This window comes from Myxocyprinus asiaticus, chromosome 19 (genome assembly GCF_019703515.2).
Source record: "Myxocyprinus asiaticus isolate MX2 ecotype Aquarium Trade chromosome 19, UBuf_Myxa_2, whole genome shotgun sequence".
NCBI lineage: Eukaryota > Metazoa > Chordata > Actinopteri > Cypriniformes > Catostomidae > Myxocyprinus > Myxocyprinus asiaticus.
This window is the reverse complement of record NC_059362.1, coordinates 26,201,824-26,220,757: the sequence shown is the minus strand read 5'-3', so window position 1 is coordinate 26,220,757 and position 18,934 is coordinate 26,201,824. Positions and strand designations below refer to the sequence as shown.

The 18,934-nt window shown below is 38.0% G+C and overlaps 2 protein-coding genes across 3 annotated transcripts in view; one reads left to right on the top strand and one right to left on the bottom strand.

Moving 5' to 3' along the window:
• Positions 1-12,434, top strand: part of LOC127410337 (estrogen receptor-like) — a 32,741-nt gene extending 20,307 nt beyond the window's left edge. For both annotated transcript variants that reach the window (XM_051645540.1, XM_051645539.1), the window contains 2 exons: positions 3,953-4,136; positions 11,939-12,434. In XM_051645540.1, the coding sequence (XP_051501500.1) occupies positions 3,953-4,136; positions 11,939-12,173 (419 nt within the window). In that variant the 3' untranslated portion in view covers positions 12,174-12,434. The remainder of the gene's footprint in view (positions 1-3,952; positions 4,137-11,938) is intronic.
• A 1,986-nt stretch (positions 12,435-14,420) lies between these two features.
• The window catches only part of LOC127409952 (nesprin-1-like), a 195,613-nt gene continuing 191,099 nt past the window's right edge, over positions 14,421-18,934 (bottom strand). Inside the window, exons 142-145 of the mRNA XM_051644943.1 lie at positions 18,688-18,900; positions 18,247-18,339; positions 17,663-17,721; positions 14,421-15,381 (exon numbers count right to left, since the gene is read on the bottom strand). Of these exons, the coding sequence (XP_051500903.1) occupies positions 15,120-15,381; positions 17,663-17,721; positions 18,247-18,339; positions 18,688-18,900 (627 nt within the window). The 3' untranslated portion in view covers positions 14,421-15,119. The remainder of the gene's footprint in view (positions 15,382-17,662; positions 17,722-18,246; positions 18,340-18,687; positions 18,901-18,934) is intronic.

Here is an 18,934-nt window from a genome sequence, read left to right as displayed (position 1 = left end):
CTTGGTCCAGACCTTCATCTTTTATACAGTTTCTTATCTGGTATTACCTCATGACTACGCCCCTTTATTATTTTTTGTAGTCAATGGATACCGTCCACCACCATTATTTCACAGAGCCTCTGACTTCTTTTTAATGGTGGAAACCTGGCTTTTAGTCCATTTTTAAAATAACCTTTTAAATTCACTTATTATAAAAGTATACATTTTGAGCAAATAAAATATAACAGTCTTGAGCATAATACGGTCACTTTGACCATTAGCTGTGTTAATCTTTAACTTAGCTGTGTTTCCCAGTGCTTTCTCATATCATGGTACCATTGTCTCTGTTACAGCTGAGTGCACTGTGTGTTTTTTGCAGCATAAACACTTTTAATAACCTCATATGCTCTCTCCTGGGTCACACAAAGTTCAGGCTATTCTATATAAGTACTTTTCTATGTTTGATACAGTTGTGCTCAAAAGTTTGCATACCCTTGGAGAATTAATAAATGTACCATTTTTAAAGAAAACATGAGTGAGCAGGCAAAACACATTTCTTTTATTTCTTATGGGATTCATATTCAACTGTAGATTATAACAGAATGGCACAATCATAAAACAAAACATGGTAACAAAGAAAAAAAAATGAAATGACCCCTGTTCAAAAGTCTGCATACCCTTAGTTCTTAATACTGTGTATTGCCCCCTTTAGCATCAATGACAGCGTGCAGTCTTTTGTAATAGTTGTCTATGAGGCCCCAAATTCTTGCAGGTGGTATAGCTGCCCATTAGTCTTGGCAAAATGCCTCCAGGTCATGCAAAGTCTTTGGTCGTCTTGCATGAACCGCACGTTTGAGATCTCCCCAGAGTGGCTCGATGATATTAAGGTCAGGAGACTGTGATGGCCACTCCAGAACCTTCACCTTTTTCTGCTGTAACCACTGGAGGGTCAACTTGGCCTTGTGCATAGGGTCATTGTCGTGCTGGAAAGTCCAAGAGCGTCCCATGCGCAGCTTTCGTGCAGAAGAATGCTAATTGTCTGCCAGTATTTTCTGATAACATGCTGCATTCATCTTGTCATCAATTTTCACAAGATTCCCCGTGCCTTTAGAGCTCACACACCCCCAAAACATCAGTGAGCCACCACCATGCTTCACATTGGGTATGGTATTCTTTTCACTATAGGCCTTGTTGACCCCTCTCCAAACATAGCGCTTATGGTTGTGACCATAAAGCTATATTGTGGTCTCATCACTCCAAATTACAGTGTGCCAGAAGCTGTGAGGCGTGTCATGGTGTTGTTGGGCATATTGTAACCGGGCTTTTTTGTGGCATTGGCGCAGTAAAGTCTACTTTCTGGCAACTCGACCATGCAGCACATTTTTGTTCAAGTATCATCGTATTGTGCTCCTTGTAACCACCACACTGTCTTTTTCCAGAGCAGCCTGTATTTCTCCTGAGGTTACCTGTGGGTTTTTCTTTGTATCCCGAACAATTCTTCTGGCAGTTGCGACTGAAATCTTTCTTGGTCTACCTGTCCTTGGCTTGGTATCAAGAGATTCCCGAATTTTCCACTTCTTAATAAATGATTGAACAGTACTGACTGGCATTTTTAAGGCTTTGGATATCTTTTTATATCCTTTTCCATCTTTATAAAGTTCCATTACCTTGTTACGCAGGTCTTTTGACTGTTCTTTTCTGCTCCCCATGGCTCAGTATCTAGCCTGCTCAGTGCATCCACGTGAGAGCTAACAAACTCATTGACTATTTATACACAGGCACTAAATGCAATTTAAAAAGCCACAGGTGTGGGAAATTAAACTTTAATTGCCATTTAAACCTGTGTGTATGACCTTGTGTGTCTGTAACAAGGCCAAACATTCAAGGTATGTAAACTTTTGATCAGGACCATTTGGGTGATTTCTGTTATCATTATGATTTAAAAAGGAGCCAAACAACTATGTGATAATAAATGGCTTCATATGATCATTATCCTTAAATAAAAGACAGTTTCTTTTTTTGCATGATCAGTCATATTTTCAAAATCAATGCCAAAATATCACAATTTCTGCCAGGGTATGCAAACTTTTAAGCACAACTGTATATAAAAATACACTATGATATAGAAAATATACTATAAAAGTCATACACATCTGGGATGGCATAAGGGTGAGTAAATGAGAGAATTTTCAATTTTGGGTGAACTATCCCTTTTATTATTCTATTAGTACAAAAAGTAGTGAAACACATTATATTTCAAATTCTTGTTATAAGAATAAAGTTACTGAATTTCAAAATGGTTAATTCCTTTTAAGTACATTACTTGGTTTACAAATCTATATAAAATAATATTATTTTTGGAGAATACATTTAAAACATAAATAACATTTAATATGTAAATCTATTTGCATTTATTTGGCAGCTGAAGGTTGTACATCCCCTAACGAGTCAGTGAATAAGGAGGAATTATAGACACTTTTACATTCATTGTGTGTGAAAAAAAAAATGCTTTTCTGTGAAGTGTTTTAAAAAGGAATGTAAAAGTAAATAGTAACGTGATTACTTTTTCAAGGAAGTAATTAGTAAAGTCAGTAATCTGATTACAATTGTAAAGAAGTATGTAGTAATTTTTTAGTAAATTACTTTTTTGAGTAACTTACCCAAATATTATCTGCATCATCTTCACATAAAAATAATCACGTCTTGTCTATGTACGTAAATAACATTCTAATTTATATCACAACCCCAAACATATCCATGGTTATTATTTTGTCCCAGGTCAGCAGATTGTCTGTAATGTTTATCTACTCTTTAGAGCAGGGGTCAGTAACCTTTTTGACATGGAGTGCCATTTTTTTTATTTTCCTGGTTAAAGGCTGTGCCAAGGTCCACCCCAAAATGTTTCTATTTTGCATTTTTCTAATTTAATCGTTTATTTTTCATTACAAATTATATTATCAGCATAACAGTTTGAGTGAAAATGTTGTGCAAAACCAGATGATTATGATATAATCATGATCCTGCATGTGAATATTCACAGAGTATCTTGTGAAAGTGCTTTAATGAAAGAAAACATGTCCTTCTGTACAAAATGAGTTAACAGTTAATGTCACATATTTGCTTATTTGACTACTGATCACGAAATTGTGTGGAATCTTAAATATTTCTTAAATTATGTATGTACATTTTTCAAAATCAGGTTATTTTATTTATATGAGGTTTTTCGCACCTACATTCCAATCTACATCTTGATGTAATTCTTCCTCATGATCACGCAGAGTGTTTTCATCAGCTGAAAGGGAGGCTAAACTAAAAAGTTAAAATGTGACGAGACTCACGCTGCACGTGCAAGCTATTCACACATCAGAAGCTGATCAACTATTTAGCCCTTTTCTGTGAATCACACCTGCAAATTCCTAAAACTTTATATCCAGGTTTAATTTATATTTTTAATAGATATTTTAATTTTCTCTTTTAATCGTTTAATGTAATTTTGAGTGTGACCATGGTTTAAGGAGGGTGTTTAATAGTGGTGTTTTCCTTATTACATCGCATGTTTTTCTGAAAGCAAAAAGAAACAAATGAAACGCGGAATGTAGGCTGTCATCCGCGCAGCCTGACCGAATCATCGCTGGCGCTTTTTAACTTGCACGATTAACTGAACGTGAAGCGTGAATGGCTTGCTTGCGCTGTGCAAGTCTGTTGGGTATACTGCAGTCTTGTCACATTTTAACTTTTGGTTTAACCTCCCATTCAGCTGATGAAAATACGCTGTGTGATCACGAGGAAGGATTTAATCAAGATGCAAACTGGAATGCAGGTGCGGAATTTCATATAAATAAAATAGTCTACTCCACTCTCGCCATTGCTGGCGTGCCAGTGATTACTCCTCCAAGTGCTAATGCTGCCACGCGTGCCATAGGTTGCCGAGCCCTGCTTTAAAGCTTATTGCTTCATCTGTCTATCTGGTCAGGTGCATTTTCATTCTGCTCCAGTCCTGTGGAGCCCCTGTCGGACCGCTTCATGGTGCAGTGCATGCTGGACAACATCACTGATGTCCTCGTTTACAGCATCAGTAAATCAGATGCCTCGCTGCAGCTGCAGTCCCGTCGCCAAGCCCAACTTCTGCTACTGCTCTCCCACATCAGACACATGAGGTAAACACCGATGGGGAACAGAAAGAGAACAAAATTAATTCTAAGTGTAATAGATCGTGCCACCTCTTTTATGCAGGCATTTTCCATACAACACACGACACAGCTCAATAGAGAGTGAAAACATATCGCCTGTCTCTGAATGCGGAAATTACCTACTGTAAATATTGTATTCCTTGTTGTGTACAGTAAGTGATAGCTAAAAAAAAAAGTTTGTATTTCTCCGTGCGTGAGTTATTTTACCATAAAATAGTTTAACCACGAATTGAACTAATGTCACTAAATGTGAAATCCCACTCGTTCACTATTCTCTTTATAGTGATTGCCACACAATGCTATATTGGGAACTATATAGGTTCAGATCAGACTGTGCTTAAAGAAAATGAATAAATAAAAGCTAAATGCCATCTGATTAAAAGATCAAATATTTGTATCTTGCGCAATGTGTGCTGTAAGTAGTTATGCAAGACAAAGCGGCTGATGTCACGTGAACGAGCTTGACAAACGGTGCCGCCTCGATCCGTTCAGCCACACTCGGCGCCTTTTTTTCCCATTGAAAATACGGAACTCACGGCTACTGAGGAACCACGTAAAACCGCCTTTCGTTACTTAGATTTTATGATGACAGGAAAGGAGAGGATTCACACTGAAATAAGCCAATAAGCCGCTGCTTTCTTTAAACATGAATAAGAGAGTGTAAAGGCACCGCAAAAACAAATTTTTCTTATAAAAAAAATATGATTGATTGTTCCACAGAGATCAGAACTGACGTTGATGCAATTAACTCGTTTTTATTACCATAACACCACGCTTTCCCTGTGTGCTTGATTTTTCCCATGATCGCAGCCATGGGACACCGCCTAAAGCGGAACATGCCACTCGATTGGACTGACGAAATGTAGACACGTCAAGTCAAGTCGTCATTTTTATTTGTATAGCGCTTTTCACAACACACATTGTTTCAAAGCAGCTTTGAAAAAAAATAAAAAAAATAAACCGTAATATCTATAATGTCTTATAGTGATCATTGTGTAGTCTGATTAAATATGATTGAAAAATGTGTATAGAAATTAATAATTAAATAATAATTGCATTTAGAACCCCTGTGAGCAAGCTGAAGGTGACTGTGGCAAGGAACACAAAACTCCATAAGATGTTGATTAATGGAGAAAAATAACCTCAGGAGAAACCAGGCTCACTTTGCCCTTCTGGCTAAACAACATTAATATAATGCCAATATGATTTATTTGTGTGCAGTGCAAGTCATGGTTTAAAATTTGTAAATTAAGTATGCATTAAGGTCCAGTGTTTAAAAATAAATAAATAAAAAAAATTATGATATATATTATGAGCTTTAAGATTAATGACTAATGTATTTGAAGTCCATCCTGGATTAACTTCAGAAGTTCACACTGATGCATTGTCCTTTGTTATTTGGCTGATGAAGGCTTTTGTTGGTAATTAAATGATAGTCTATGTATTCCATTTCAAGAGTGTAGTCCATCAATAGACAAAGGTGATGCAAGCAGAGATAAATTATGAGGTGCATCGCAGTTCAACTGGCAGGTCATTTTGGTGAGGTTCAGTGGGGTCCATCCTAAATCCAAGGTTCAGGCAGTGGCATGTGAAGCCTCCGATGTCTTACAGTTGGAGTTGGCATCAGTTCATCCTCTGAAGTAAAAAAACTGAAGTGATGTCTGGCTAGCACCGGCTGTAGTTTGTCGTCATCTCTCAGCGACACGTAGCAGTGGAGTCCGACACCAAGCAGGAACATAGCTGGATCTGGCCGTCTCTGGTAACCTCGGGATATGAATCCCGAGATTGAGACATGGAAACAATTATAGTTATAGATCATGATGGATGTTTCTGGTTCCGGCAGACCAAACTAAAGCAGCCTAATTGTGAGTTGATGGATAAATTAGGTGTATGCCTGGCTAAATAGATGAGTCTTTAGTCTAGACTTAAACTGAGTGAGTGTATCTGCATCCCGAACAGTGTTAGGGAGACTATTCCATAGTTTGCTGACGAAAGATGTTGCTGACTTAGAAGATCTCGCTGTAATACGTCAATCTATTACGGCAATGGAAACAAAATTCTCTGAGTTGGTTACAAGAGTGGCAGATGTTGAGAAGCGGATCGATTATCTGGAGTCATCGGAGGGGGAATTATCTGATAATCCACTGGCGACCAAAGTTGATTTGGAACACATTCTTTAAAAACTTGAAAATCTTGAGAATAGGAGCCGTAGGAATAACATCCGAATTGTTGGAATTCCTGAGTATGAAGAGGGCAGAGATATGGAGAAATTCCTAGACGAGCTTTCCCGAGTCTGCTCGACATAACAGGCCATAAACTGGAAATTGAGTGAGCTCATAGAGTCCCGGCTCGCAGATCTGCTGAGGGAGACCCCGATCAATTCTGTCCAAATTTCTGAGATCATCCAATAAAGATCTCGTGTTGCGCAAGGCGAGGAGCAAAGGAAAGCTTTCTTAGAAGAATCACAACATTTTCTTGTTCCCAGACTTTGCGAGTTCGACAAGAGAGAAAGATAGGTTCAAGGAGTGTAAGAAACTCTTGCATCAACGGAAGATCGCTTTTGCTCTGATGTTTCCAGCTAAACTGAGAATAGAAACGAAGGATGGCCGCAAAGTATTCACATGTCCCAAGCAAGTACTGTCATTCATAAATACATTGAAGACATTTGATGTTTCTCATGTAAGTGGACAGACTCGCTGTTCTTACTCTGGCTGTATGAGGAAGCTGGGCACCATTTTTGTTTCTTTTTGTGTTGGTTCCGCCTAGCGGCTGGAGTTTGTGTGGAGTCACTCTTTCAAGAAACATTTGCATTGACGGAAGATCACTTTTTCACTAAGTTCCCGGCCAGCGATAAGGATGACGGCAAAATATCTGCATGCCTACAACAAGTGAAGTCTTTTATAGAGTTGATGGACTGAGGAAATCATGGTGTGTTTCTTATGTGGCCTCTGAGTCAACTCGACTCGTTAAATATAAACTTGACCGTCCGAGAAACTGTGACGCCTGTTTTTTTTTTTTTTTGTTGTTTGTTTTTTTTGTGCTGGTTCCGCCTAGCAGCTGGTATTTGTTTTGTGGATGAACATATCTTTGGGACAACTGTGGATGAATCTGCTTGTTCTTTGTGCTTATGCCTTCTATTGGCTGGAGTTTGTTTCATAAAATTTCTTCTGTTATGTAATTTTGCCTCTCAAAATTTGTGCAGAGGCACCGGACTTGAGCATTCCGACGGCAAAGTTGTTGCGGGGGTTGTCATAGGCGTACATGGACTGTTTGAGTTTAGAGGGATTGACTCTAAATTGTCGCTGTCGTGCACGGGGTTAATGTGCACGTTTTTTTTCTGTTTGTTTTGTTCGGGGGGAAGTTCGGGGTTTGATTGTTGCACTGATGTTGAAATGTGGTCTTTAAAATTTTGTTTTGACACACAATTTATTATTTATATTATATCAAAATATCAAAGGTTAATATGAGTGGATTGTCTTTCTCAACATGGAATGTGAATGGGTTGGGGCACCCCATAAAAAGAAGGAAGGATATTTATTTTCTTAAATGTAAGAAATATGATATAGTGTTTCTTAAAGAAACTCATCTATCCCCGCAGGAAGCTGAAAAATTTGGGAAGATATGGGGTGGATAGGTTTTCTTAGTGCTGGCTCAAGTAAGAGTAGGGGAGTCATTATATTGATAAATAAACATCTACAATTCAAATGTCTCAGACTAAAGATAAATTAAGAAGAGTCATCATTGTTTTAGCTGAAATTCAGGGGCAAAGTCTGATTTTGGCTAATATTTACGCGCCTAATGCTGATGATCAGGGCTTTTTTATAGATCTTGAAGGGATGTTGCAAACCGTTGGTACCCCTCATGATATAATATTCGGAGGAGACTTTAATCTATTGATGGACTCAGTCCTTGATCAAATTAAGCAAAAGTGTGTAAGCCCCCTAGAGCAACATTGACGCTTCACAGGATGTGTAAAAATCTTGGTCTTACAGATATTTGGAGACATTTGAACCCACCTGGGAGGGACTATAATTTTTTTTCATCAGTCCATAAGATTTATTCTAGAATTGATTTTTTTTATTTATTTATTTTATATCTAATTCCCTCATTTCATCTGTTGTTGATTGCTCAATTGGAAACATTTTAGTCTCAGATCACACCCTGATGAATTTAGAGGTGTTGCCATGTATGGAGAAAAAGAAATCATATAGTTGGCGCTTTAATGTATCCCTTTTGCAAAATCCTGATTTTCAACTAATGTTAAAGGCTGAAATCAGTGTTTACATGGAGACAAACTGGTCCTCGGTATCCTCTGTAGGCGTGGCTTGGGAGGCACTTAAGGCGGTTCTTAGGGGTCGGATCATATAGTATGCCTCATTCATCAAAAAATCCAAAGCACAAGAACTCGTGGATTTGGAAGGAAATATTAAAAGTGCCGAGGCAGAGATGAAGCGCCAAGTGTCGTCTAATGGCTTCAGAGAATTGACTTGATTGAAATACAGATATAATGCTATTTTGTCGTGGAAAGTGGAGTTTTGGTTATTCAGGGCAAGACAATCATATTTTGAGTCGGGGGACAAAGCAGGGAAACTTTTGGCTAGATATATAAAACAGAGAGAGTCTCTTTCTACCATTCCCTCAGTGAAATCTGCTGGTGGTGAAATTTTTACCTTGGCCATTGATATTAATAATGCTTTTAAAGAGTTCTATATTGATCTTTATAGTGCCATGTCTTCGTCTACTGTTGAAGATATTAGAAACTTTGTGGAACCATTAGAACTCCCTAAATTGTCGACTGAGCAAAAAAATTCTCTTGATTCTGAAATAACCTTGGAGGAGATTGACAAGGTAATTAAGGCCTTACCTACAGGCAATGCTCCGGGGCCATATGGTTTAGCCGCTGATTTTTTTTAGATCTTATGCTACAGAACTGGCTCCACTTTTGTTAGAAGTTTATACGGAATCATTAAAGAATGGAAAGCTTCCCCCAACCATGACACAAGCCCAGATCAGTCTGATTCTTAAAAAGGACAAAGATCCAAGTGAGTGTAAAAGTTACCGTCCAATTTCCCTGATCCAGCTAAATGTAAGAATTTTGTCAAAAATTCTGGCCAACTGATTAAGTAAAGTTATGACATCTCTTATACATGTAGATCAGGTGGAGTTTATTCAGGGCCATAGCTCTTCTGATAACATTAGGCACTTCATCAATATCATGTGGTCAGTGGCAAATGATCAGACTCCGGTCGTTACCATCTCACTTGACGCCGAAAAGGTGTTTGATATGGTAGAATGGGATTATCTTTTTAAGATTTTGGAAATATACGGGTTCAGGAATACTTTTATTGGATGGATTAAGTTACTTTATAGACACCCTGTAGCAGCGGTACAAACAAATGGATTAATTTCAGATTATTTTACTCTGAATAGGTGTACTTGGCAGGGTTGTCCTCTTTCCCCATTATTGTTCTGTCTTGCCCTGGAACCATTAGCAGCTGCAATAAGAAAGGAGGATGATTTTCCAGGGGTGATGGCGGGAGGTGTGGCGCATAAGCTTCTGCTTTACGCAGATGATATTTTATTATTCGTCTCTGACCCTATTAGATCTGTGCCTTGCCTCCATAGAATTATCCATTCCTTTTCAAAATTTTCAGGATACAGAGTTAATTGGTCTAAACCCAAAGCTTTGGTGCTGACAGCGTACTGCCCAGTAACAGCTTTTCAACCGGGCACCTTTCATTGGCCCAAACAGGGCATTAAGTATTTGGGTATTTTATTCCCAGCAAATTTATGTGATTTAGTTAGTTAATTTTGACCCTTTAATTAAAAGGTTTTCGAGCGATGTGGGCTTCATTACATTTATCTATGATTGGGAAGGTTAATGTTATTAAAATGAATTGTATTCCAAAATGTAACTACTTGCTACAATCTCTCCCTGTAGATGTCCCCCTCTCTTATTTCAAACAATTTGATAGCATAGCGAAGTCCTTCATTTGGAATGGAAAGCGTCCCAGGTTACATTTCAATAAGTTACATAGGCTGATTGACAAGGGTGGGCTAGGCCTACCCAAGATTTTGTTTTATGCGTTCGGTCTTAGACATTTGGCTCATTAGTCTCTTCCACCTGAGATGGCCCCTCCCTGGTTTCTTATTGAACAAGAAGTTCTTGCCCCTATTTCACCATTGCAAAGCCTTTCGATCAAACTAACCGGAGAAGTTAAGTCACACCCTGTTATTTCGCATTTGCACATGGTTTGGACTAAAGTGTCCAGAGTGTTTAATTCTGACATTTATTTAAATGTTGCCTCAAGCATATGGCTGAACCCTAAATTACATATTAATAAGTCCCCTTTCTGTTGGTCAGAGTGGATTGGGAGGGGGGTTACTACACTCTGTGACCTATATGAGAGTGGAGTACTGAGATCTATTGATAATTTAGTTCAACATTTTGAGATTCCTAGATCCCAATTCTTTAGGTTTTTACAGCTGCGCCACCTGCTCTGTACTGTTTTTGGGAGTGGTGTACACCCCCCTAAAGCGGCAGATACTCTGGAAATGGTGATTACTGCTTATGGGAAAGGTCATGAAGCTTCTGTGTATTACTCCCTGTTAATTCAGAGTTTGGGGGATGGAGCTTTGTCTTCTCTCAAGAGATTATGGGAGAAAGATTTAAACTTGGTATTGGAGGAGGGAGAGTGGGCTAGGATCCTAAAAAGCATCGGGTCTGCATCTAGAGATGCAAGGATCCGTCTGATGCAATTTAAGATTTTGCATTGGTTCTACTGGACCCCCTCTAGATTGTATAGGCTTGGTCTTAAAGATTCACCTACCTGCTGGTGATGCCAGTCAGAAGACGGGGACACAACCCATGTTTTGTGGGGTTGTATTAAGATTCAGGAATTTTGGTTGAGGATCCAGCATTTTGTGTGTGACGTACTGGACACTCTGGTGTTATAAAGGGTTATAAGTCGATTCCAAATGCAAAATTTTGTGGTTTAAATTTATTTTTGTCTGTCTTGGAATCAATAAAATATGTTAATAACAAGAAGAAATATAAAGTTGGGTATCGTCGGCATAACAGTGGAAATTTATTCTGTGATTCCTGATAATATCTCCCAGGGGAAGCATATATAAGGAGAAAAGCAGAGGTCCTAAAACTGATCCCTGTGGCACTCTATAATTTTTTTTTTATTTTTTTAAATGGAATCCCAATGCACTCTAAGTCCTTGTAGTGACATAGTAACTCACCTCAATCTGGGTGGCGGAGAATGAATCTCAGTTGCCTCCGCGACCGTCAATCCGTGCATCTTATCACATGGCTTGTTAAGCACATTACCACGGAGACCTAGAGCGTGTGGAGGCTTCACGCTATTCTCTGCGGCATCCACGCACAGCTCACCACGCGCCCCACCGAGAGCGAGAACCACATTATAGCGATCATGAGGAGGTCACCCCGTGTGACTCTACCCTCCCTAGCAACCAGGCCAATTTGGTTGCTTAGGTGTCCTGGCTGGAGTCACTCAGCACGCCCTGGATTCAAACTCACGACTCCAGGGGTGGTAGCCAGCGTCTTTACCACAGAGCTACCCAGGCCCCATGACTGAATACGTTTCTTGTTATCTTTTGATCTAAAGGCTTACACTTAAATTCTTGAAATTAGTTTTGTTTTCATTTATCATTTATATTGATATTAATTTCTTTATAAAACAACTTTGAATTAAACATTACAGTCATGCACATGTTGTACTTGTATTCTTTCCTTTCAAAAGCAACAAAGGAATGGAGCACTTATACAGAATGAAATGCAAGAATCGAGTACCACTGTACGATCTTTTGCTGGAGATGCTGGATGCACAACGATTCCACTCCACAAGCAAGGTGCAGCGACCCTGGGCACCGAGTGAGAAAAATTCACCCTCTACACCTACAGCCAGCAGCAGTAGTCTTTCCAGAGGCCCCGGAGTCATGCAGCCCATCCCAACTGTTCTCAGTCCTGACCCCTGAAGGACTTCTAGCGTCTGATGCATGTACTGATAATACAATTAAACAGTTGAAGAATGGACTATCAATAATAAGGACTATGGTTGAAAACAATGTTGCTACCCATTCATAGCACTAATTAAATTGTTTTAGGGCTAAAGTGGAGTCTCTCTTTGTGTCTTATCAGATTCCACTTTAGACACAAACCAGATTAACACATTTAAAAATTCCGTAGTTGGCATAATGGGCTGACTAGGCCAAATAAAAACAAAGCTCCCAAACACTATACATGAATGGTCATGTGGTTCATTTGTTTTTGAAAGTTGAAGCTGGTTACTGGGATTCACTCTTGTGAGAACTTATGAAAAAAGGGCTCTTAGGAATTTGTGGTTTACTGAGGGACAGATTTATGTAGTAGATGGTAATTCTTTATGTCTTTAGATCTATTAGGTGATGGTATTTTCTCCAGCCTTGCCATTAAAGGGATAGTTTACCCAAATTACATTACTCTCATCACTTACTCACCCCCATGCCATCCCAGATGTGTATGACTGTCTTTCTTTTGCTGAACACAGATTTTTAGAAGAATATCTCAGCTCTGTAGGTCCATACAATGCAAGTGAATGGTGGCCAGAACTTTGAAGATCCAAAAAGCATATAAAGGCAGCATAAAAGTAATCCATACCTTCAGAAGTAATATGATAAGTGTTGGTGAGAAACAAATAAATATTAAAGCCTGTTTCTACTATAAAACTCTACTTTCACTTTCACATTCTTTTTCTTTTGATTTTGGTGATTCACATTCTTTATGCATATTGCCAATCACTGGATGGGGAGGAGAATTTATGGTAAAAAAAGGACTTTTGATCTGAGAAAAATTGATCTGTTTTCACCCACACTTATCATATTGCTTTTGAAGATATAGATTTAACCACTGGAGTCGTATGGATTATTTCTATGCTGCCTTTATATACTTTTTGGACCTTCAAAGTTCTGGCCACCATTCACTTGCATTGTATGAAAATAAAGAGCTGAGATATTCTTTAAAAACACTTAATTTGTGTTCAGCAGAAGAAAGTCACACATCTGGGATGGCATGAGGGTAAGTAAATGAGAGAATTTAAATTTTAGGGTGAACTACCCCTTTAAGCTAAAATAATAATAATAAGGACAATTAATGTGATTGTAGAAGTGCAGCAGAAACTTGGAACAGGTGTGTTACATTGAAACATTCTCATAAGTGGTATGTTACTTTAAAAGTAGCTAACTGAAGAATGTAAGGTCACACTTCATTTTACAGTGTCTGTGTTATGCATTCTTCATGCTACTCCAATTACATTACAGTAATAATAGTGGTATGTGATTATATTCAGCTCTACAAAATAATAAAACACTTGTAGTTCATTAGTATTACTCAGTTCTGAATATACAGTAACATGAACACTATGATATAAAGTATGCCCAAACTTAAAATAAAAACCAGCACAGGTGAATTGCCTTTTAGTATCTCTGAGAACAATAGTCTCTCTTGTGTAAAACTTTATTTACATAAGTGAATGCATGTAAGTGTGATTTATTCACATAATCAGATCTTTTTATGGATACAAATAATTGCTATATTTTTAATATGCTTAAATTTTGAAATTTCAAATAGGAAAAAAGTAATTTTTTAGGCATAGCTCAGTGGTCAGGGGTGACATTAGTGGCATCTTGTTTGTGCAAAGACATTTTCTTATTGGATGGTTAATGTCAAAAAATATTTACAAATGCTATTATTGCTGTGCTGTCATTAGTTTTATGGCCATGTTAACAGACTTGTAAAAGCCTGAAAAGACCCTAAAATCAATATCTTTAATGCTTGAAATCATCATTGGTCGCTTGTGGCATAATCACTGGTATACATACGATGAAGGGAACTGACAGCTTTGCTGTAACTGACACTGACTTATACCACATTGGATGTTTCTTTTGCTTTTGTTTATGATTGTGGTGTGGTGTCTGTCAGATTTTTCATTATATATGTGAATTTGTTTGGTCCGAGTCCAGCAGACAGTAACTTGTACATTGCATTTATTAGCTATTACATTACCTATATTTGATACTTGACATGGTGAGAAATTATATGATTTGCAATGTATGTTTTTATTTTGAAAGACCTAAATGTTGAAATGTTAATTTGGCACAATTAATTATAAGGGCTTAAATTCTAAAGATTAGAAATAAAAATGATTTTAACATTATTATAATATTTTCAAATAAATATAAAGAGCAGAAATTTAGATACATATTTATTCAATGAAAAGATGTATATTTTTATTGTCAGCATTAGCAAACTGTACATAAATAAATAGGCATTAGACATATTCATCATAATTCTTTTTTGTCACATTGTCATAACACAAATTAAGGTATCTAATTATGTATATAATCAGTAAAAAGCACACATATCTCATAGTACTAAACCTATCAGTGATTGTGTTGCATTTCAGGAAAAAAATATTGTGAACTCCATGCGAAAAAAATAAAAATAACTGACAATAACTTTTTTTCTACAGTTTTAATCTTAAATAATACAAATAAATAAATTAAAATACTTTGCTTAAGCAAGTAATTTTGGCCATTGTCTTGGACGGTATAAGTGCAGTACCTTTATTATGTCAGTGCTATCAAGTACATAATTCACACTTTAGTTTTTCCTTCTGTTTCCTTGGGACATTAAAGGTTCACCAGTTTTGCTGTACTTTTGTATTTTTGTCCCATAGTACAGAAGTCCAACACTAGTCTACATTGCAATGATTTCAATAGTTGTACACCATTTAGTTAAAAAATGAAATTAGCAGCAGTCTTGAACTGTACAGAAACAGGAGCTTGTGGCTGTCACACAAGTCCATTCTGTGTCCTGCTATGCCCTGCAGTAACTTTAAATATAATATTCAAAATAAAAAAGGCATTGGTAAAGTCTCATCCTGCTCATACAGGTGGTGGGCCATTGGTGTAGCGGAGCATGGGATGGAAGGATCGGGCAAAATTGTTTGCATGAGCACAACTGTAATCTTCTTCAGTCATTGGCACCAGACAGGTTAGGCCCACTATGAGCAGCAGTAGGAGCTGCAGTGGCAGAGCTGCCCGGAGCACTCGCAGCAGAAAGGGTTGGCAGCGAGCCACAGCAGCGCCACCTTGTGATCCGGAGGAACCAGAGTGAGACAAAGCGCAGCCAGAACCGCTGGGCAACCTAGGATGTATTGTGCCAATAGGTTATTTATCTATCAATCATTCTGACATATACATACAAACCAAATGTTGTGAGTAAACACACAATACAGAAAAAAAAACAATTTAGTTTTTTTTTTTAATTAAAATGTAAAAGGTGAATAGTTTTTAGTAGTCAACCATTCAAATAAACTACTTTCTGCCACTGCATATGAATACACATCTATCAGAAAGGAATAAAATTTAGGAGTAAATGCAAATACCAAAACAGTTATATTTTATGGACATATTGTAGGCATTTTCACATTTCCATGCATATTTTTTTCTTGGTTACTTACCATGAAAACATTTCTTCCAGATTCAGTAATTTTCATTAGTCAAAACAAACAATATATAATGCTTATATAAAAAAATCAGTAGTGCATTAAAATATGAATATATATAAATTAACGTATTGAGACATTTCAACTATTTGAATGTAAACACTGTGTTAAAGGGATAGTTCACCCAAAAATGAAAATTCCCTCAACACTTACTCACCCTCATGCCATCCCAGATGTGTATGACTTTCTTTCTTCTGCAGAACACAAAGATTTTTAGAAGAAAATCTTACCTCTGTAGGTCCATACATTGCAAGTGAATGGTGACCAGACCTTTCAAGCTCCAAAAATCACATAAATGCAGCATAAAATTGATCCATATGACTCCAGTGGATAAATCTATGTCTTCAGAAACTATATAATACACCAATCAGCCAAAACATTAAAACCATCTGCCTAATACTGTGTAGGTCCCCCTTGTGCTGCCAAAACAGCACCAACCCGCATCTCAGAACAGCATTCTGAGGTGCTATTCTTCTCACCACAGTTGTACAGAGGGGTTATCTGAGTTACCGTAGATTTTGTCCGTTCGAACCAGTCTGGCGATTCTCTGTTGATCTCTCTCATCAACAAGGCATTTCCACCTGCAGAACTGCCCCTCACTGAATGTTTTTTGTTTTTGGCACCATTCGGAGTATATTCTAGAGACTGTTGTGTGTGAAAATCCCAGGAGATCAGCAGTTACAGAAATACTCAAACCAGCCCATCTGGCACCAACAATCATGCCACGCTCCAAATCACTGAGATCACATTTTTCCACATTATGATGGTTGATGTGAACATTAACTGAAGCTCCTGACCCATATCTGCATGATTTTATGCACTGCTGCCACATGATTGGCTGATTAGATAATCGCATGGATAATTGTTGGTGCCAGATGGACTGGTTTGAACTGACAAAGTCTACGGTAACTCAGATAACCGCTCTGTATTGTGGTGAGAAGAACAGCATCTCAGAATGCTGTTCTGAGATGCGGGTTGGTGCAGTTTTGGCGCAAGAGGGGGACCTACACAATATTAGGCAGGTGGTTTTAATGTTGTGGCTGATCAGTGTATGTGTGGGTGAGAAACAGATTAATATTGAAGTCCTTTTTTACTATAAATTTCCACTTTCACGTTCTGAAAGTGAAGATTTATAGTAAAAATGATTTAAATATTGATCTGTTTCTCACCCAAAGTGATTGAACCTCTTTAGAAAACACATTACACCACTGGAGTCATATGGATTACTTTTGTACTGCCTTTATGTGATTTTTGGAGGTTCCAAGGTCTGGTCACCATTCACTTGCATTGAAAAGGCCTACAGAGCTGAGATATTGGTCTAAAAATCTTCGTTTGTGTTCCGCAGAAGAAAGAAAGAGAATTGTAATTTTTGGGTGAACTATCCATTTAAGCATTATATAATATCATGTTTGTTTGTTATTAATTAAATTTGTACACAGTGTTACACATTTTGTCTGACTAATTTTTCTCTGTTATAAGGCAGAGATGGATTTGAGATCAATGTTTGCACCAAAAGTAAAACTGAAAAAAATGAGATGAAAGCAACAAAAAAATTCACATGGTCTAGAAAATGACTGATGCGTTTGAATATTTTCACATGGCGTTAAGAATGGAGAAAGATGATGGATCTTAAAGGACTTTGAACAATTATCTTTTAAACTGTTATGTTCAAAGGACATTCAGCGAGCATCAGTTAAAATGTCAGACTCAATATTATGTTCATGGGGAAAAGAACAAATAACAATGTGGAAGAAAGATTACTACTTAGTATCCTTGAATTGGAACCAAAACAAATTCATTTCTTAGATATCAACCCCATCACAATATCACAGAGGGATCTCTTCTCTGATTTGAATGGTTCTGATGGTATGGATCTGGATCCATCATCCCCCTGCATTCTAAAGTCCAAAAGACAGGTACCTGCGGCGTGGAAGTCTGGCTGAGGATCCTGGTTCTGACACACTACATTTGCCTCGTAGCTGTTGTGCAATGAGCAAAAGGGAGGGAGGGGTAAAAGAAAGAAAGAATGTTTCAGTCCCAGCAAAAAAGGACAAAGCTTGTGGTGACAAGCCATGCCATCAATGTAGTAACAAATCAGTAACAACAAAACAAAAGGCAGCAGCAAAGTAATTCAGTGGCAATGACAAAAGAAAAAAAAAAAAAATCTCGCAAAGTTCAAGAAACCAGGCTTTTCAGAACAGATTCCTTAAAACAAATCCATTTGACTGGAGATCAAATTTACTGTTGTTTGATTTGATTTAAAGCATGTCTGAAAGATTAAGCCAGTATTTCTTGTAGGTATATGACTTCTGGTGTCACAAATACACGTTTTAGGCAAGCCAACATATTTACAGGGGGCTGAGGTAGTGAGCAAATACCAAAGGGATTTCACTGGAACAAATGTATTGAAAATCTTTTGCAGTTCCTTTGATATAAGCTCAGCTGTGACCTTCATGGCATGCAAAAAAATAATATAAAAAACAAAGAGAGAAGAGATGGATTACCGATTGTTGCTTAGTGCAAATGCTGACCCCTGAAACAGGACTGACTGATCCAGAAGTATCTGTGTTGTCCATAACAGACCAGAGGGATGCATCCTATGAGTTTGGTGAAAGGACAAGTGAGAACATAAAACAATGAAACACTTCAGATTTTTAGCTTTGACATAGATACCCAGAGGGTCTGGTATGGTGGAAGCGGATTTGTATGATTTTTTTAAGTCAGAGTGTTGGCGTTTTTTTTCACTCTGAGATTGCTCTGATACTGCTCCATCACAAGGAGCAGGACTGCTGTTGCTTCACACCAATCACATACTCTGTAGTGAGATGCTTGAGGATTGTCAGGCTTCCCATATTATCAACACCATTTGTTTCTCTAAAACTGGATTGTAGATGGAAGATGACTAGAAAGAGCCGAATAACAGATGAATGTGCTTTTAGACTGACCTGTGTGTCCCCAGAAGCCTGAAGCTCTTTTTCTAGCAACTCCAGGTCCGCGCTCACAGCCTTCAGGAGCAGACGGAGGCGGTTCCCAATGACATGCACCCTCTCCTGGGCCTCCAGACACTCGCTTCCATGAGCCTGCACAAGCAGCTGAAATGAGAGCTCCTGCAGGCAGTCCACCCTCTGCTCAGTCTCTATCAGCTCCCGATGGATTTGCTGTGGAGAAGCACTTGGGGATGTAATTTATGTT